The sequence below is a fragment of the Paramacrobiotus metropolitanus genome, unplaced genomic scaffold, assembly GCF_019649055.1.
Source record: "Paramacrobiotus metropolitanus isolate TYO unplaced genomic scaffold, Prichtersi_v1.0 Parri_scaffold0000043, whole genome shotgun sequence".
Taxonomy (NCBI): Eukaryota; Metazoa; Tardigrada; class Eutardigrada; order Parachela; family Macrobiotidae; genus Paramacrobiotus; species Paramacrobiotus metropolitanus.
Window position 1 is genome coordinate 346,152 of NW_026570263.1, and position 18,895 is coordinate 365,046.

At 48.0% G+C, this 18,895-nt stretch overlaps 4 protein-coding genes across 7 annotated transcripts in view; 1 reads left to right on the forward strand and 3 right to left on the reverse strand.

The window, feature by feature from the left end:
* LOC129591036 (uncharacterized) overlaps nucleotides 1-6,592 on the reverse strand; it is a 27,573-nt gene extending 20,981 nt beyond the window's left edge. Inside the window, exons 1-4 of one of the 3 annotated variants that reach the window (XM_055486525.1) lie at nucleotides 6,188-6,592; nucleotides 5,739-5,963; nucleotides 5,050-5,570; nucleotides 4,867-4,984 (exon numbers count right to left, since the gene is read on the reverse strand). In XM_055486525.1, the coding sequence (XP_055342500.1) occupies nucleotides 4,871-4,984; nucleotides 5,050-5,570; nucleotides 5,739-5,963; nucleotides 6,188-6,347 (1,020 nt within the window). In that variant the 5' untranslated portion in view covers nucleotides 6,348-6,592 and the 3' untranslated portion in view covers nucleotides 4,867-4,870. Of the gene's footprint in view, nucleotides 1-4,866; nucleotides 4,985-5,049; nucleotides 5,571-5,738 lie in introns of all 3 variants that reach the window. The other 2 variants (XM_055486523.1, XM_055486526.1) reach the window with 2 other exon arrangements.
* A 176-nt stretch (nucleotides 6,593-6,768) lies between these two features.
* On the forward strand, nucleotides 6,769-9,737 carry LOC129591032 (uncharacterized). 2 transcript variants are annotated; one of them, XM_055486519.1, is made up of 7 exons: nucleotides 6,769-7,328; nucleotides 7,672-7,810; nucleotides 7,873-8,206; nucleotides 8,267-8,338; nucleotides 8,433-8,661; nucleotides 8,751-9,015; nucleotides 9,195-9,737. In XM_055486519.1, the coding sequence occupies exons 1-7, from the start codon at nucleotides 7,149-7,151 to the stop codon at nucleotides 9,353-9,355; spliced, it is 1,380 nt and encodes a 459-aa protein (XP_055342494.1). In that variant the 5' UTR covers nucleotides 6,769-7,148; the 3' UTR covers nucleotides 9,356-9,737. The 2 variants fall into 2 exon arrangements, with proteins under 2 accessions (XP_055342494.1, XP_055342495.1); XM_055486520.1 differs by having other exon boundaries at nucleotides 6,771-7,328; nucleotides 7,873-8,161.
* Nucleotides 9,738-15,182: 5,445 nt separating this feature from the next.
* On the reverse strand, nucleotides 15,183-17,132 carry LOC129590871 (uncharacterized). The gene is made up of 3 exons (XM_055486299.1): nucleotides 16,807-17,132; nucleotides 15,980-16,502; nucleotides 15,183-15,914 (listed from the first exon to the last, which is right to left on the reverse strand). The coding sequence occupies exons 1-2, from the start codon at nucleotides 16,826-16,828 to the stop codon at nucleotides 15,988-15,990; spliced, it is 537 nt and encodes a 178-aa protein (XP_055342274.1). The 5' UTR covers nucleotides 16,829-17,132; the 3' UTR covers nucleotides 15,183-15,914; nucleotides 15,980-15,987.
* A 34-nt stretch (nucleotides 17,133-17,166) lies between these two features.
* On the reverse strand, nucleotides 17,167-18,759 carry LOC129590870 (uncharacterized). Its single transcript, XM_055486298.1, has 3 exons — nucleotides 18,545-18,759; nucleotides 17,868-18,379; nucleotides 17,167-17,811 (listed from the first exon to the last, which is right to left on the reverse strand). The coding sequence occupies exons 1-3, from the start codon at nucleotides 18,630-18,632 to the stop codon at nucleotides 17,380-17,382; spliced, it is 1,032 nt and encodes a 343-aa protein (XP_055342273.1). The 5' UTR covers nucleotides 18,633-18,759; the 3' UTR covers nucleotides 17,167-17,379.
* Nucleotides 18,760-18,895: the final 136 nt, after the last annotated feature.

Genomic DNA, 18,895 nt, shown 5'->3' on the forward strand with positions numbered 1-18,895 from the left:
TCCAGAAGGTTTACTATTCGGCGACTTCGAAATCTGGCAGGACTTGCACGAAGTTACATATTGAAAAACATCTTTAATGCAGTTTGTCCAATAATACTTTTGATGAATTCTTTCGTAAGTACGGGAAACTCCAAAGTGTCCGGAGGTGTCGTGAGCGTTCTTGAGTACTGTCTGTTGTAGTGCGGCAGGTACAACCAGGAGAAAATTCATTCTGTTGTCACGGAAAACAATACGATAAAGGATGTCGTTCTTGATTACAAAGTGCACTCTTTTCTGGCGGTAATTTAGTGTTGTCGTATCTCCACGGAGAGTGTCGATAATCTTTGAACAATACGAGTCTTGCTGTTGCATTAAGGCGATGTTAAAAGATTCTAGGAAAAATAAAGGTGTAGATAGCTGGTGTTCAGGTGGGACGTCTATTGCGTCATAAGGAAATCTTGACAAACAGTCGGCCATATTATTAACTTTTCCAGGTCTGTATCCAATTCGCATGTTGTAGGGGCGTAATCTTAGGATCCATCGGGCTAGTCGTCCAGTTGGGTTTTTCGCTTTCAGTAGTCCAGTTAAGGCGTTGTGATCCGTTATTATGTCGAAGGTCTTTCCAGGGTTTCCGACGTAAGGGTGAAAAATTTCTACGGCAAAAACTACGGCGGCAAGCTCTTGTTCGGTCGTGGAATAGTTCTTTTCTGATGCGGTGAGGCTTCTTGAGGCATAGGCTATTGGCTGAACATTTCCGTTGTTGTCCACTTGGTTGAGTACTGCGCCAAGTCCTAGCATTGAGGCGTCTGTTTCCAAAATGAGATTCTTATTCGGGTCGAAGTGTGCCAGGAGAGGCTTGCTGACCAATTTCTTTTTAAGAGATTCAAAGGCAACTTGTTGTTCATCGGTCCACCGGAATGGTTGGTCTTTCTGAGTAAGGCGGTTCAAAGGATTGGCAATAAGGGAAAAATCTTTAATAAATTTCCGATAATGATTGGCAGCGCCCAGAAACGATCGCAGTGTCTTTAAGTCTGTCGGCACGGGAAACTTCTGTATAGTTGCTACTTTATTGGCATCAGGAGAAATTCCATCAGGTGTTACAGTATGTCCAAGGAAGTTGAGTTTATTGCATCCAAAGTGGCATTTTGAGGGCTTGAGCATCAGGTTTGCGTCGAGAAATTTCATTAGAACTTTTTCCAGGTGTTCCAGATGAGCTTCGAACGAAGGGCTGTATACTTGAACATCGTCAAGGTAAACAATGACGAACTTGAACTTGAAATCTTTAAGTATGCTGTCCATTAGACGTGAGAATGTAGCCGGGGCATTACAGAGTCCAAACGGCATAACCTCGAATCTGTAAAGTCCTTCTGGTGTTAAAAAGGCTGTCTTGTCTTTCGAGTCTTCATGCATTTCAACTTGCAGGTATCCTGAAAGGAGATCCAGGCCGGTAAACCACTTTGATCCTTGTAGTACGTCTAAACAATCGTCAATTCTTGGAAGGGGATACAAATCTTTCTTCGTGATTGAATTAATGGCACGGAAGTCGATACAGAGACGGAGCTCTTTATCCTTCTTCGGGACTAAAACAATGTTACACGCCCATTCGGAGTTGCATGGAGTTATTATCTTTTCTTCTATCCATTGTTTCACTTGCTTGTTGATGAATTCGCGTTGCCAAGGGGCATGGCGTCGTAAGGCTTGATGCACAGGGGGGTTTGATCCGGTGTCAATAACGTGCTTGATTTTGTTGGTTCTTCCAACTTTCTTTTCTTTCGAGGGGAATAGTGTACGGTACTTATAGAGTAATTGAAGCATCTGATGACGTTGGGACTGGGACATATCTTTGCCGAAATTAAATTGATTAGAAAATTCTTCTATGGAAACGTCTTGTGATTCCGGAGAGCCATTTTGTAGCAAGTCTGTTGGGCTAATAAACTTTTCATCTTTAAATTCTGTATGTGGATCCACTTGTATATCTGTACGTGCACGTGCTGCCATGTTGGCAAGGCCGGGAACGGGAGCTGCAGACTTATTCCGGCTTGTATCCAGTGTACGATGAACGTTCACGGCTGAACCGGCATTGTTGATGGAAGGTTGCGCGCTTAATGTCGATTCAGGGCCACGAAAGTTCAAGGTTGGACTAGGCAATATACTGTATGAAGTGGGTATGCGTACGCAGGCGACAGGAATTGATTCTTGATTCTCCGGGTTGACCAGCTGGCTATCTGCAAAACTTAATAGAAACGGTGTAGTAATTAAATAATCATTGCCCAATAATAAATCAAAAGGAAAATTATGTAGGATTGCTACAGTTAATTCGGCATTAAATCCTAAAAGTTGAATGTCCATGCGGCATGCTTCTATTGGTTGCACTACTGTATTAGAGACAGTCCCAAGTGAAGGTCCATTATAAGTCATACGAGTAAATAAATACTTTGATGCAACACGATCACTAATTAAAGAAATACCAGACCCAGTGTCTATTATAGCGATGAGTGGCTCATTGTTAATGAAAAAGTTAAATGATAATGCGCCTGTATAGAAATGACAGATAGGTATTAGTGACTTACGATCCACAGCTTCGTGAGCCAGGGAAGCTGTGGTATTCAGTTTAAATATTGCGGAGCCGGCAGTGCATGAACAGTTGGCGGATGCAGCATACTGGCATACGACGGCTGGATATTTCTTTGGCCTTGATTATTTTTATTTCGTTGCCGGCATTCTTCAATGGTGTGATTGGTACGCTTGCAGTAGTTGCAGAACTTTCGTGTGTATCCTCTCTGTCCTCTAAAGTTTCCTCTTCCTCCTCTGCCGAAACGACGGTTCATATATGGTCTGGATCCGCTCAGTGTCATCCTCTCAATCGCTCTTTCAATGGCAGTTAAACGATCGTCCATATTAGGATTGCTGTGACGTGAATCAGCGCTGTTATTGAATAAGGCGGCAATGACAGGATTCTTCACACAGTCGGCAACTTCTCTCTCCCACTGCTTATTCTGGTATGCTTTCTCTCTCACTACCTCTTTCAGCTTAATGAGGAATTCATTCGGCGTAGATGGCATATTGCTCACGAATCCTGACTTCAGCTGCGGTGGCAGCCCATCGAACAGCTTATTCACGACTTCGCGTTCGGTCGGCGAGTCAGAAATAGAATTGAGGTATCGCATGACATTGGCGTAGTAGTCGTTTGGATTACCAGCGTACGTCAGCGAGCGCTTGGTGTCTTTAGCCAAGTCGTAGTCAAACAGCTGTTTGGCGAAGGCATCGCGTAGCAGTTTCTTCATTTCTGTCCATGTCCCTTCAGCAGGCAGCGTGTTGTATATGCGCAGGGCAGTTCCATTGAATGCACGGTACAGATTACCGATTGCGTCTTCATTAGTCCAGTCGTGCTGTTTAATGCAAATCTCGTACTTTAACAACCAGTCTTCAAAATCTTCATCTTCTTTGTTTGCAAACTGCGGTAATTCTTTAGTTGGCACTTTCTTCTTATGCGTCTCAGAAATACCTTTAATGATGTCAGTTGCACCGTCCCCGTTCTCTGCTAAACCGCGAATTTCATTCAGTTGTCGTTGTAAGTAGTCGGTTGCAGCCATTTGCGCACGGATGGCGTTTGCGTGGTTAACGAGCGTGTCCTCTTCTTTCGCCATTTTGTTGTTAAAATCCCGGTATCGCTTCGATAGTAATTCGAAAAACGATGTTTCTTGTGGTTGAATATAAGGTGGACTTTCTGGACGAGGCGGTGGGTCAGGTATTGGGTCGAAGAAGAGACGTGGATTATCTACTTCCTCTTTTTCGTTCTCTTCGTTCGCTTCGCGTGGCTGGAGGGCTTTGGCTGGGCGGTTTGCTCGTTCAAGGGCGGCGTACTGATCGTGAATTGGTATAGCTGGTAAATGGAGTCGAGAACGAGTGGATACCCCTGGGGGTTGTTGCGAGAAATCTGCTCGAAGAATCGTTCGATCTGGTGAGTCGTCACATTCGCTAGCGGATGATTCGTCGTTGGAGAAGTATTCTTCTTCCCGGAACTGGACTTCTTCTTCTGCGGCATTAGCGTGAGACATTAGCTGCGTAGCGTACGTACCGGTTTACGACATAACAATCACTGGTGGAGAGGGTTGTAAGGTGTCCAAGTAATCCGAAAATACGTAAATAAATGATGGAAAGGTCACAAAAGTATCGCGGTATATAAAGATACTTTTTCAAAAAGAAAACAAAATTTGTCATGGGCACTCGTGTTAACTGAGTAAAACAGTCAACGGCCCTGGAGCCACCAAGTTGTTACGTGCTTATTTCGTAAAGGCGCGGATGTTACTGTGAGCTTTAATGATAGAATAAGCTGAAGGATACAAATGTCAGCCGGCGCTTTATAAGCCGAGCTGAGTTCCAAAACACATATAAATAGATTAGGGCAGGCGCAAGAAAGATACTTCTATGATACACATATAAGGAGATATTATTAATAGTTAAGCTAATGTATACTCGTAACAGCAGTTCGATAAGGTGGAAATAAATGTCAGGCTTCAGCATGCATATGTTTACAGCTGATGTCTCTGTACAGTAGTGTCAGGTAGGAGATCTTGCATCAACTATTTTCCTTATCTTGCTTTTTGTTTATAGTTAATCAGTTACTGTTACACTAGCAATTAACAAAGAGCTGTTGATAAGGCCGCGACAAACGTCTGGTTAAACGTTACAAGATTAAAGGCTAGTAGTCACTCAAGCAGCTGCAAGCGCTGGCACACTACCTAATAGTTAAAATTTGAACATTGAAATATAAATTAGAGTCCCTACAATTAAACTAAACCGTTGCTAAAGCAAAGCAGTAGAACGCGCTTCTCCACTCAATTCACGACCTGTGTACTGGCCGCTGCCGATTACAGTAAAAAACAGAGGATTATTCCAAGCTGGTTCCCGCGAACGACACAGAACCGACCGGTCTGTTGAAAATGTAGTTGGCGGAGCAGTTGATTAATTTCAGACCCGGCGTTTGGGATCCAAGTTGCAGCGACTACAACAACACACTTGAATCACAGGTCTTCTTCTTAATAAAAACCGTACCATATATTTTTATACCAATGATGTCAGAGCGATCGGCTCCAAAACGGCCCAGTCGATGCTTTCGATCCGGTTTCCGGCCAAGTCGACAATCATTGACGGTGTTGCAACGTCAATTGCGGTGCGAGCAAACGCTTCTAATCCGATGGAAGAAATATCGCAACCAGATAAGTCTAATGTCGTCAACTGCGTGAATCCATGGAGGAAGCCGTCTTCCAGGAAGCCCACTTTGCTGTTGTCGATGCGCAGCTCAGTAATGTGGTCCTTGACGTTGTCGAGGAAGCGCTTAATGGCGATACGGGAATCGTGCTCATTGGTGAATCCGGAAAAGGAGATCTTACGCAGTGCAGTGAGGTTGGCCGGCAGCGGCGGCGCATCGGAGCGGAGAACGTTGCCGTTGCCCGCCGCGATGACGATCTCATGGACGCCTTTGCGGATCTTCGTGACGTCAAAGTTGACGGGAATGTCCATGCCGCCGGGACAGGAGAGGGTGGTGTTGCCCGGGGATATTAAGTATTCGCAGCCGGGATTTGGCGCATCTACATTAAAGCGCCGTCTTTAGCATTTAATTGCAGTCGTCCTTATTGTCTTAACTGTGCTCGTGTGACCTTTACTGAGCACCTTGTAACGTCGAATATTAACGAATATTAAGATTTGTAACGAATATTAACGAATATTTGTAAAGAATATTAAGTATTTTTTCTTACCGTCGCCGTTACACCGCACCATCCCGTGGATCGCAAGCCATGTCAGTCCGAGAAACAAGGAAGCGCTCACATGGATCATTTTGAAATAATTGTCGGCAAAACCTTTTTCCGTTCTGTATATCGCCGGTATTTTTACGTCTCCAAATGCCGAGTGCGCTCGAGCAGTCACAGATTTAAGTATGAAAACACGCAAGCTGATTGCCGCTGTCAGCCCAAGGAAAAATCCTCCTTGTCAAAGACACTTTACTTTTGCATAAGAATTGTACAAAAGAAGTGGCAATAAAAGTTTGTAGCCGTAATCGGCCATGCTTATCTGCGGTTATTTAACTATGTTATCATTAGCAAGTTAACAATGTCGAGTGGCACCGGATTAAATGTTGTCATCGCCATAATAATATACAGTACATAGCCGAGACAAAAACTGTCCGGTCAAAGTCAATATGACATACCTAAGCTGAAGTATTGTATCATAGCAGTAATATGTACTGCCAGTCTGCCACAGCTTGTACCATTTTCACCTTCCAACGGTGCGAATTTATTACAGTCAAAAACGAAGTTCCGTAAAAACCCGATACTGGTCTCCATACATATTGGTAATAAACTGCACATCGTTGACGATAATTATCCGTAGAGGGAACTGCAGCCCAGCGCGAACAATATCATCCATGGCTTCCGCTAACGTCCGCGCTCGCAGAATATAGTTGTGCGTGAAGGTAACCTTGCAACGTGTCTTGCTATGCGGAGCCTTATATTCGGCGTTATAATACGTAGTTAGCGTTGTAATCGGCGGCGGAGGCGGAGGTTCGGCGAGAACAGCGACGCGCATTAAATTTCTGCGGACGATCTCACGAGTATCAGAAATGATATCATCCGCACCGCTCGTCAGTCTACAAAGCAGTTAATCAGACATGGGTCGAAAAAGGATGCGCTTTAGGGCATGCAAGTTGCTGATTTTTCGACGTTCCATACTAAAGCACCGGCAGTGCGTTTCAACCGGTATAGACAACGAGGTCGCAGTGCGTTTTTTGCCAAGCTGATCACTGAAAAAACATAACACATAAGGCGGTTGTACACGTGCACGAAGCTGGCTAGCGCTCATACCTCATCGGCAGACTATCATGTACGCATTGATGAAATAATAATAATATGTCTCACTCGCTGCTGGCCGCAATGGCACATGAGGAACTCTTTTGCTATCGTTGAGTTTGCACTCAAATAGCTTTGCTTGTTGATGTTTGGTAACCAGTAATTGCATTATTGCACTGCCGTATTTTAATTCTGCACTATTTTAAGACCATTTCTTATTCATTTTTGACCACATTTATTATACATGCACGCGAGCACCACTTTCCGCCGTTGTGATATACTGAACTTGCAGAAGTTTTGCTATAAATTAACGTTAACCGAAACATGGCGATACCGGTCGTACAGCGGTTCCTCCGGCTGTGTAGTGTGGTTGCACTGATCAACTCCGGCAGTGCTCTCATCCAGGTGTACATGGGACACAACGCCACAGGTTCCTGGGATGCGGTCTACAGGATTTCCAGTCACTATCAGTCCATTGTCGGCCAGCGTATCGACAGCACCCCGGTAAGTTGCCAATGCACACGGCGCAGTCTTTCCCCCAAAAACTAAAAAGCGACGCTTCTTCACATATCACTTGTACCGTACATTGTATGTTGCATGGACATCGAACAGCGCCAGCAACATCCACGTTGGCGTGCATCGCTACACCGAAACGCATCAGTAATAAGAAAAGGAAATTGCAAACTGCCTCAGCAGTGTCGCCGATACAAGAATCGTATTTCTGTAACTGAGTTTAGCGATTAACTGAGTTTTTTTAAAGTTTTCATTTAAACTGGACATTTACTTTTTGTGTCAGTAAAATTCTGTCTTCTGTACCACGATTCACTGACCCCACATACCGCTGTAGAATTACCTCCAAGTTGCCGATCCGGAGAACGCATGCAACTTCGAGCATCTTAGTCCCGCGCACGATGTCCGGGAGGAGAACGTTAACCGGCTTTCGTTCTTCTTGCTGGCAGATGACACACCCTGTCCTCGGCAAACGGGTTATTAATTTTATCAGTTAAGCGCCGAATTAACCTGTCATTCCTTGTTGTATCATTATTAGGGCGCTGGGATTATGCCGACAGTGGCGTCACAACGAAGATCTTTAACGCCCAAAGAAGAGGCTACAGCGGCATTATCGTCTACGCCGATATGGCGATGGAAGGACCGTCTCCGTCCAATCGGGATGGTTGGCAGTACAAGTTGTGGCTGGCCAAGAGCCGGACCAAACCTTTCCCGATGAAGATACCTGAAAAGTTTATCGACCAAATAGGGATCGCGGTGCATTTTGTCGGATACGACTACGGAATGCAGCTCAAAACATTCGCATACAATGCGTCATCACCAACGCGGTACGGCGAGCGCATACGTATGCTGCATTTCACGGCCTTATACTCGTACGTAAAACATTTATGGCGCAGTTCCAAACCGATTTTGTTTCTTTACTACTACTGTAGATACCGGCTCAGCTTTACTTCGGTGCTGAACTACGAGTACCAACCAGTCTCTACCGTCGATCCTGTTAACCGGTCCGTGACAGTTCCTTTTCGATTATATCATTGTTTCTTGCGAAAGAAAGCATGTTGCAACCGTTAACCAGGTTCATGTTTTCTGTCGCTACAGAAATTTCTTGGCGCCGGTAAACGGGCCGCAAACTCACATCTCTTTTGTGAGCGATCCATCCTCGCAAATTTCTGAGCGGTCAGAATCCAACCAGAAGATGATATCCTTGGTTACTTCCCTCCTTTCTGTCGTCAGCTTTATTGCCGGCACGCTTTTCTGCTTCGTCCGCTGTCGAGGTCGCCAGCGCACCGCTCGGGAAGCACGCAAAAAGGCAGTTGAACAGGCTGTGGTGAGTGATGACTGATCATAAGTAGCAGAAACGGGAAAGGTGCCCTTTTTTATCGCGGAGTAACCACTAGTAACCTGGGTTGATTGCAGGCGGCTCAAACTTTAGCGCAGGCCGCAGCCGATGAGGAGGTCGCTGGTATATTAGCGCTTCGCCAACAACAAGTGCGACAGTTTATTGAAGCTTTCATGGCTCGCAACCCCACAGCTCGGGAAAGCGCTAGTATTCCGCTAAAACCGCAGGAATTACGCCAGCTCAAACAGGTCACGGTATCCGCTGAATCGGCCGATATCTGCCTACCTTGTCAGCAGAATTTTATAATCGGCGAAATGAAGACCGTTCTGCCCTGTTCGCACGGTAAGTATGTCTGCCGGTTTATGACATCGTCAATCATAAAATAATCGATGTTCCACTCGTTATATGTAAGTTTTCACTGTTGGACTATCCGCTATAGCTTTTGTCGCTGCGGTCTGTATCCGGAAAACCATAATTGCATTATGCGAAGTTCCGCTTTTAGTTAAGAGATTTTTTTGCAGTCGGCCATCCGGCGTGCTTGACGACTTGGCTGATAACCTGCTCGCGAAACTGTCCGGTGTGCAAAAGAGCCGTTCTAACAGAACCTGGAGTTAAAATGAAGAAGGATCGCCGCATTGGCACTCGTAGTCCCGATATTTCGGCTTCTGTGCTCCAAAAGTGAAAACAATTTCTCTTTTAATGTGTATAAAAAATAACTTTCCTTGTTAGTGCTCATTCGTAAACGACTTGGCCGACAAGGCTATACAAACTCCTTCAAATACGAAATGGATTTTTTCTCGGGCTTCTGGCTTTAGTTTAGGCATAGTTTTACGAAATCTTTTACCCAGGATGATGTTACATGTAGACACGCTTATATTTTACGTACCCTGTTCTAGCTTTTCAACTTTAGAAGTCATCTTGTATGTACCAAGTACTTCCTCTGTTTTGCCTTCATACTTTTGAGCATTTGAGCCACCATTGAGTTTTTCTATCTTTCTGTATGCTTGTGTGCTCAGCGGCATGCAGTGCTTGATCATTAAGCGACCAGAAAAGTTCAACCGTCGCTCCGGTATTTTGTTGAACGGAAAAGTACGAGTGCCGGAAAATCTTTGCTTATACGGACGCCGCGGCGCTGCACATCATAGCAAAAACGGTTTAATCGCAATAGAGTGGACTTCACGCACACGACCGCCTTTACTGGGTTATGCCGGTTCTTACAAGCACAACAATCATTTCTGGAGCGATGCGCATCCTGTTGTCTACGGACTCTGTTGCGGATACAACGTCCGACACTTTAAAAGAGCTTAGGGCTAAGCATCCCGAATGCGCGCCTCCGCCCGTGACACTCCCAAATGTTGACACACCGCCGCCGCCACCTGTAACTGCCGCAGATGTTTTTGCAGCTATCCGAAGCTTTCCACGAGATTCTGCTGTTGGACCAGACGGGCTGCGCCCTCAACATTTGATCGACATAGTTGGTGGGAAAATGGAAGATCATAGGGGACAATTTTGTGAAAGCCTGGCAGCCGTCCTCAACCTTGTACTAAACGGAAAAGTGCCAGCCGACATCCGTCCTGCATTTTTCGGCGGAAAACTGTTGGCTTTGCGGAAAAAAGACGGCGGTTTGCGCCCCATCGCGGTCGGAATGACTTTGCGCCGTGTCATTGCCAAGATCGTATGCAATAAAGTAGCGGAGCAAGCGGTCACCGTTCTTTCTCCCACACAACTCGGCTTCAACGTACGCGGTGGAGCTGAGGCCATAGTACACGGCACCAGACACTTTATCAACGGAAATCCCGAAACCACGAAGGCCGTCGTGAAAGTGGATTTCCGAAACGCGTTCAATACGGTATCGCGAGACGTGGTGCTTAACGCTGTGCAGAAGTACTTCCCGGAATACTTTGCATTTTTCCATTCCACGTAAGGTCATCATTCTTCATTGTTCATTGATGATTTCGTCTTGTCATCCGAATCTGGAGTGCAGCAGGGGGATCCGCTGGGGCCATTGCTGTTTTGCCTCGCGTTACATGCTGTTATCGCCTCTTTAAATACCGAGCTAAACGCATGGTATCTCGACGATGGAACGCTTGGCGGGCTTCCATTAAGCGTACAGGAGAATTTTAATCGAGTCATCGAAGGTGCACGGGCAATTGGTCTGGAAATAAACGTGGAAAAATGTGAACTATACGTAACAGGCGGGACCGAGATTGCATAGCAGGAAGCAGTGGATGACTTTCTCGTACAACACCCCGGTATCCGTGTCATGTCCAGCTCCAGTCTAACATTGCTCGGAGCTCCTGTACTGGACGACGCAATTGCTTCCGTGTTTGGTGAAAAAGAACGATCGCTGATCGCTGTATGCGAGAGGATGCAGTTGCTCCCGAGTAACCACGCATTATTCCTTTTAAGGCATTGTCTTGGTGCACCAAAGATCGTGTATATGTTGAGATGCAGCAACGCCTGGAAATATTCAGAGCAACTGTATAAACTTGACGAAGTCCTGCGGTCCTGTTTTCAACAGTTGTGCAATGTCCGAACTAACCATGATGATTCTCGACAAGCAGAACTGCCAGCACCAGATCTCCGCAAGTCTCAGAAAGCATGGGACCTTCCGTTGTGCAACGTGTCTCTCGCTTCCCTGCTAGAAGTATATCGGAACGATGAAGTGAACAGGGCGCGTCTCCTTGCTCAGTCGAGAACTGAAGCCGGCATATGGCTCGACGCGTTGCCTTCTGTACATATCGGCAATCTACTGGATGACGACACCCTGAAAATCTCCGTTGGGCCTAGACTTGGCGCCAAGATTTGTGAGCCGCACAACTGCACGAAGTGTTCTAAACTAGTTGATTGCTACGCCCATCACGGTCTTTCATGTCCTTTTTCCGCCGGCAGGCATCCACGGCATGGTGGGCTTAACAGCATCGTATGCCGCGCTCTCGTCTCAGCCGGAATTCCCGCAAAACTCGAGCCCCGCGGCACATCTCACACAAGTGATCAACGTCCAGTCGGATGTACAACGTTCGCGTGGCAGAGGGGAATGTGTTTGGCTTGGGATGTCACATGCGTCGACACAGTCGCTGCTTCCATATCAAAACCACTTCGTTACACGCGGGATCGGCCGCCATTCAGGCAGAAGAAAAGAAGACGAGGTTATATTTTTTACTTAAACGGTCGGTACATTTTCGCACCTATTGCTTTTGAAACTATGGGCCCGTGGGGACCTTCGGCCATCGCCATCATAAAAGAACTGGGAAAGCGCCTACGGACTCATTCAGGTGAAGCCCGCTCACACGAATTTCTTCGCCAGCGGCTGTCTTTAGAGATACAGCGGGATAATGCCGCTTCTGTTATGGGTACCGTTGAGAGAGCGGAAATGTTTAATGAACTTTTGTTTCTTTAAATGTTCTTAACACGTGTACAAGTGAAGTTTGAAATAAAAAGCGAGGTTTTTTACAATCATTTACTGGCTGTGACGATGGGAATCAGTTGAAGCAGCATATATTCAGCACACGTCATATATTCAGCCCATTTCTACGAAAAACAACAGTAAAGGTCATAGCAGCATTACTACTAGATGCGGCTAACTGGTTGGAAAACGCATCCATATGTAATCTGTACAGCGACTTATCATCATTGTCTTATCGCAGAACACAAACCGACAACAAAGACATTTTCTCGCGAATGCTTACTTGTGCTTATACAGACGTATGAGATAAGAGAGAACCCAACACACAAATTACTGCATAATCGGCATTGATAAGAATGCTCAGTAACTGTCAACGCAGTGGACATGCGAAAATTGTGTTTGCAATAGCATCTGCCCGCATCGCTCTGCTGCCAGGCACTGCAGCTTTTTCCTCGCCAAACAAAATTGTATAATCGCATGTAGCTTCCTTGTCAAAGTACCGACATGCAGAAATCCATGTTTTTACTATCCGTCATCAGCGCGGCGTTGGCGCAGACAAGCCGTCGCGAGGCGACATTCCAAGCTCTGTCTAGAATGAGGGAGCTCATCTTCGTCGAAGCCTCTTTGGGACTGGCCAATCCCCACCTCCTTCCACTGTCATCCCTCAGCACTGACAATCACCCCCAGCTCTTTGGCTTCCCCTTCCCCGCGCCGCATTTGCACGCCATGCAGCACATTATGGACGCCAGCGTCTTCATCGACGGTGTGGCCAGCGGCCGCCGCGACAGCGTCGTCTGGCACGCCGACACCGAGGCGCCGAATCCCGTCGCCGAGCGGATTCTCGATGAGTGGACCCGCGCCGCCATCCAGACCATCAACGCCCGGCAGTTCCCTGAAGCCCGCACGCTGATTGGCCAGGCGCTGCACATGGTCCAGGACCGCTCCGAGCAATCCGTGGACGCCGCAGTGACCTTCCTGACCAGCATCCGCAACGCGACGATCGACCTGTTCCCACATGTGCTGGGCATGCGTGGGAATACCCTAGGTAACGATTTAATCATCGTGCTGGACACCACGTATCAGGACGCCACGGAAGCCCGGTTAGTCATGCTGCTGAACCGCCTCCCGATCCTTAATAACACGCTACCCAAACGCCCGGCAGGCTTCGCGCTATACACCTTCGACCGCGTGAATCCCGTCCCAAAATCTTATCCTTACCAGACAACCGTGCGCGGCTTCACCGACCTCCTGACGAATCTAATGACGGCCTGTACCGCGAAACGGGATATTTGCGTCGACACCGATATAAGCCAGACGAACAGCCCCCGCCGAGCTCTGGAAGCGGTTAGTCTGGCGGCTCGCAACGCCGACAGTAGTACCACCATCATTCTCCTGACCGACGCCCCGCCGGTGGTTACAGACAGCGCCGCTGCGCCCCGCGTTGTCTCCGCGATCCTGGAGAGCAAACAGCAGCGCCTGGTGGTCATCGGTGTCAACGACCTCACTAAACAGGCGGATTATGCACGCATTGTAGAGCGAACCGGAGGGAGTTTCATCAGTCTGTCGAATCTCCCGGGACAATGGGACGCCGGGGAGGTGTTCCAGTACGCCGTTCGGGATGACTTGGCTCTCGTCGCGGTGGTCGACAGCTCACGGGATGCTTCCGAGGAAATCCTGATACCCTTATACGACACCGATAAACCCGCGGGGATTTGGATAGGCAATGCGGCTGTCCGCATTTGCGATGGGAATGATGACCAATCGTGCCGGGAACACGAACCAGGGACATGGGTGACCGCCAACGCAGCAATCACAACCGAATGGCGCTTCACCGTTAAACAACGCAATCCGGCCGCTCCGGAAACTTGGTCGGTGCGAGCGTACATTTCTACGCCCAGCTGTGCCCAGTTAGGTTTATACCATCTGGACCCGTTCGCCCGCGATCGTCCCGAATACCAGCGCGTGGAAAACGACCCTCTCGTCGGGGTCAATTACACCATCATGACGCTGGGCTCAATCAATGCCACCTTGTCGCTGGTGACCATCACCGGCGAGGTAATCCCTACCAGTTCTTCCCAGTCCAACAACCTACAAGCGCAGGCTGATATCACCGTGCCCCCGGGACTCTTCCGGATAAAGGTCACCCAGACGGTCAACGGTACAGCGTACCACCGCTTCACGGACATCATCCGGCCGAGCCGGGCCAACATCACTTTCCAATTCTCGCGCCCGGTGGAAGTCCAGGTTCCAGGTGGAAAAACGCGGGTCCGCTCAACATTTTTGGGAGACAAGGCGGGACGGTTTACGGCCGTGGACAATCTGGGATACGTTAGCGAATCCGATATTGGCTGTTTCAACTCGTCGATAACGTATCCTAACGGCGAGACCAACAACATCACGGTCCCGTTGAGCGCCAATTCCAGCGTCAACTACATGGTCTTCGGCGTGGGCAACGACCGCCTGGATGAGGACGCCGGCCTCGGGAACCACGTCGTCCGCCCGATGGTCCTTATCCCGGGCGTCCCGCCGACACCGCCACAGTGCACTATCAACTCTTCCACGTACGATAACTGCCCGAAGGGTCCCCTGTGTGTCCAAGGGACCTGGGACGCCCGCCTGGTGTTCACCGATGACTACGCCGGCTTCCTGGACGTCACCGTCCGTCTGAAGGAAAACCTACAAGCCGGAGCGTACGCTCCCCAGAGCATCGCGAGCAGTGCGACGAGTTATTTGATGACTGTTAACGAGACCAATGTGTTCATCGCGAATCTGCGCAACTATCCCTGCTGCTTGGGCTTCCGTTTCACCTTGTACGTGGAGTGGGAGGAGACGGGAGGGGCGTGCGAGTTCGGCTGGATTCATCCCACGACGACGACGGACACCCCGCAAACGGAAGAAGGACTCTCCAGCGAGACAATCGCCGGGATCGTCGTCGGGGTGCTGGCTGGTGTGGCGCTCCTCGCGGCGATTGCCATCTGCTTGAAACGACGTTCTTGACGATCCTCCATTACGGAGTAATGGACAGTTGCTGGTTACTCCGAATTCAATACGGTGGTCACTAACTAACATCAACAGCACCATCTACAGTAACGGATGCGGTTGAAGGAATTTTTTTCGTGGTTTAAAAGATATTAAGGGGAATGACCCGGTACATGATACCAGTTTCATACATATGCATCCACGAAAATTAAGGCATTAAAAACGTACAACATGCTTACACCAAGACGTGGAGGGTAAATTAAGAAGACCTCTGTAAAAGCGTAAAAGGTAGTACAAAAAGATATAGCGATATCCAACAGTAAGTACGAGTACTTCTCACGTCGCTTGTCAGGTTATCAAGCATTCTATCTGCACAAACATGAACCGTTTAAACGTGGATGTGCCGAGTTGTACACGTACACGAGTCATAAACTTTTTACGAAGTGGCATAAAACAACAGAGCGGCCCCAACCACGATCGACCACGTGGTATGTACCAGTCCTGATACCCCGTTACTGTAGGGTGAATTGGGCGGCAAATGTCTCCTGGTTCACGAGCGCCGACTGCGTGAGGTGCCGCACGTGAAGGCGGACACGACGTTCACTGTGGAGTTGTTGCGCGCAAAGCGCAGAAAGGGCACCATCTCAGGACAGCCGCAACTTCCGTCCGTCGGGCAGAAGGGGCTCTTGTGCACGTCAATATATGCCACGTCCTTCAGCGAATCGACGACACACTGCGGTAGGGATGGTAAGCTGTTCCTGCCCAACCACACTGAATTGACCGTTCTCGTGAAGGTGAAGTTGGTGGAGCACTGGATGGAACCCAGTCCCGGTTCTTGCCTTTGGAGGTACAGCGACTACGATACAAACACTTTAGGAACGTTTACAATACTGTATTTTATTGAGTATAAAATTTTGGTACCAAAATTGTCAACGCGAGCGGCTGGAAATTAAAACGGTCCCGTCGATGCTTTCGATGCGGTTGCGGGTCAAAACCAGACTTAGTGTGTGTGACGCAGAGCTCTTTGCATTGCGCTGGAGCGCCGCTGGTCCTATGGAGGAAATATCGCAGCCTTCCAAATCCAGTGTCATCAGCTTTGCAAATCCAAGGAGAAAGCCGTCTTCGAGGTAGCCCACTTTGCTGTTGCCGATTTGTAGCTCCACGAGCTGGCCCTTGACATTGTCGAGGAAACGCTTAATGGCGATGCGCGAGTTGTACTCATTGGTGAATGCGGACAAAGTGATCTCGCGTAGTGCGGTGAGGTCGGCCGGCAGCGGCAGCGCATCGCAGCGGAGAATGTTGGTTGTTCTACCGGAGAAGATGATCTCCTGGACATCCTTGCGAATCTTCATGGCGTCAAAGTTTCCGGGGATGTCGATGTTGGTGTAGCACTGGAGACTGGGGTTCCCTGGCGGCCCATACCGACAGTTGAGACTTGGCACGTCTACGGTATAACACGGAATTTCATTCGTCCATCTCTTATACGTCAAGATTTGCTACGATTTTGCTCCTACGCAGAAAACTCTGATTGCGGAGAACGGCAACTTTACGGGCAACAGCAACAGCCAACAGGTCACTATGGCACATGACCTTAGGACAATAATAAATACGACGCTCGAGAAATGAGCTATTAGCTACAACGTATTGTGGCGACATCCGTGCGACATTTAAAGCAATCATCAAAAACCCGAGCGTCAAAGCGTAATGGCGCGCTTCGTTTGAAGCAGTGCCAGGGTATTTCTCCTTACCGTTGCCGCTACAGCGCACCATCCCGTTGGATACAAACTATGCCACGCCGAAAAGCAAGGAAGCCTGCAGATGCTGCATCCTGAATGATTTATTCGTCCAGGGCTTATCGGTGATATAATATTATTTAGTTTGTGTATTTCCAGTTTTCTACGTCTGCGCCCTTTAACACTAACATGGAGCGGCGGAATTATTAAGAGAAAGTCCCTTAACCAAAAGTCATATCCCCGCTAATAAGTGATATCAAGTTTTGTGTCTGTAGAATATCACGATTATCGAGCTCCTTTTATTTACGTTATCATAACATTATTACCAATGTCGATAATGTATGGAGAGACACCGGATTAAATGTTGTCTCGTCACAGCAGGAGCCAAAAACTGCTCGGTCAGTATTACTTTGTACATATGCTAAACATTATTAGTGAAGAAGCTTTGTTTCTGTGCAGGTACATTTATGCAATAAAATACTCTTTTATTTTTCATTCGCTTAAAATCCAGCTAGAATTTTACTATCGCAAGTCACAATCGCCATTTCGTCCAGCGGAGCTGCTCAGCTGAATAAACTTCCAAATTGTTTACTCCAGTGTAAAGAAACTCAGTGTGACCGCTATTAAAATTAACCAGCTGGTCTGCAAGAACGATGGCACTCCGCTAGTGCAGGGCGCATCAGGCGGCATCTGCTGCAGATTCCACGAGCGCTGATTGGGCCCCGTGCCGCACTTGAAGCTCAGACCGGAACCGGGGTTGACGGCGGAGAAAGCGCAGGCAAAGCCCAGGAACGGCTGCACGGCGGGACACGTGCATGCTCCGTCCGTTGGGCAGAAGGCATTATTGTCCACGCCGATATGGGAGTTAGTGTTGTAGTTCAACGAGTCCAGGACGCACTGCGGCAAGGATTCCAGCTGGTTGCTGCCCAGCTGCAGAGAACTAAGGGCGTTGGCAAAGCGGAAGCTGGAGGAACAGCTGATGGATTTCAGTCCCGGACGTTGTGAGTCGATTTGCAGTGCCTATGAAAAACCATTAAGCTGGCGTCGAGAAACGGAATGTTAGAAAATCGACTCACCGTTAACGTTTGGGAAAGCGGTTGAAAAACGGCCCAGTCAATGGTTTCCAGCTGGTTCTCCAACAGACTGACGCTTAAAAACGTCGAACCGTCTCGTTGCAGCGCCGTCCGGCTGATGGACGATATGTCGCTCTTGGCGAAATTCAGTTCCTCTAGTTGCGAGAATCCCTGGAGAAAACCGTCCTCCAGGAACCCCACTTTGCTGTTGGCGATACCGAGGCTCGTCAGGTGACCTTTAACGTTGTCGACAAAACGCTTGATCAGAATGCGGGAGTTGTTCTCATCCGTGAAACCGTTGAAGATGATCTGCGTCAGATTGGTCAAGTCGGCCGGCAAAGGCAGGGCATCGGAGCGTAGGACATTGCGCGCCGGGCCGTTGATGGTGATCTGCTGGACGTCTTTGCGGATCTTCGAGACGTCAAAGTTTCCCGGGATGGTCATCCCGCTCGGGCAGAGGAGGGTCGTGTCGAACGGGAAGTACATGCAGTCGGGATTGGGTAACGGCGCGTCATCTGTAAATTTATTCGCCACGACAGTTTACGAATAATTTAATCTTCGGTAGCCAACTTTCCCAACCCAAACGCTTTTCCTTAAAGCTATGTGATAGTGATACTGAAAGCTATGCAAATGTTATGGACCGACGTTCAGCTCGATGAAACGAGCCAGTTTAAGCTTACCACGCAAAATGCGGCCGTTGCACTGTACTAATCCGTGAATTACAAGGGAAGCTAGTCCCAAAATAAAAGATGCATTTTGACGGCGCATTTTAGTGAGACTTTAAGGGGAAGTCCGCGTATTGTCTGCTTCTTGCAATATTCTTTTCAGCCGTTTCTAATCTGACATTCAAACCCGACCAGACGGAGTTAGCATGCCGAAACCTTCCTTTGACATGAAACCTTCGATAACACCGGCAGTTTTGCACAGAAGACAGATGATATTTCTTATCGGTAATTAACTGTCGCGGTTATCGTTGTTATACACACGCTAATGGTTTTTGTCAACTGGTTGATAAGATGTCTGATTAATTA

Excerpts from the sequence above, each read along its gene's own strand:
- LOC129590870 (XM_055486298.1), bottom strand. The coding sequence starts at position 18,632 with ATGCGCCGTCAAAATGCATCTTTTATTTTGGGACTAGCTTCCCTTGTA. Across the intron at positions 18,380-18,544 it reads CAACGGCCGCATTTTGCGTG|ATGACGCGCCGTTACCCAAT; the intron begins GTAAGCTTAAAC and ends ATAAATTTACAG. Across the intron at positions 17,812-17,867 it reads CGCTTTCCCAAACGTTAACG|GCACTGCAAATCGACTCACA; the intron begins GTGAGTCGATTT and ends GGTTTTTCATAG.
- LOC129591032 (XM_055486519.1), top strand. The coding sequence starts at position 7,149 with ATGGCGATACCGGTCGTACAGCGGTTCCTCCGGCTGTGTAGTGTGGTT. Across the intron at positions 8,207-8,266 it reads CATTTCACGGCCTTATACTC|ATACCGGCTCAGCTTTACTT; the intron begins GTACGTAAAACA and ends CTACTACTGTAG. Across the intron at positions 8,339-8,432 it reads ACCGTCGATCCTGTTAACCG|AAATTTCTTGGCGCCGGTAA; the intron begins GTCCGTGACAGT and ends CTGTCGCTACAG.
- LOC129590871 (XM_055486299.1), bottom strand. The coding sequence starts at position 16,828 with ATGGTGCGCTGTAGCGGCAACG. Across the intron at positions 16,503-16,806 it reads GGTGCGCTGTAGCGGCAACG|ACGTGCCAAGTCTCAACTGT; the intron begins GTAAGGAGAAAT and ends GTTATACCGTAG.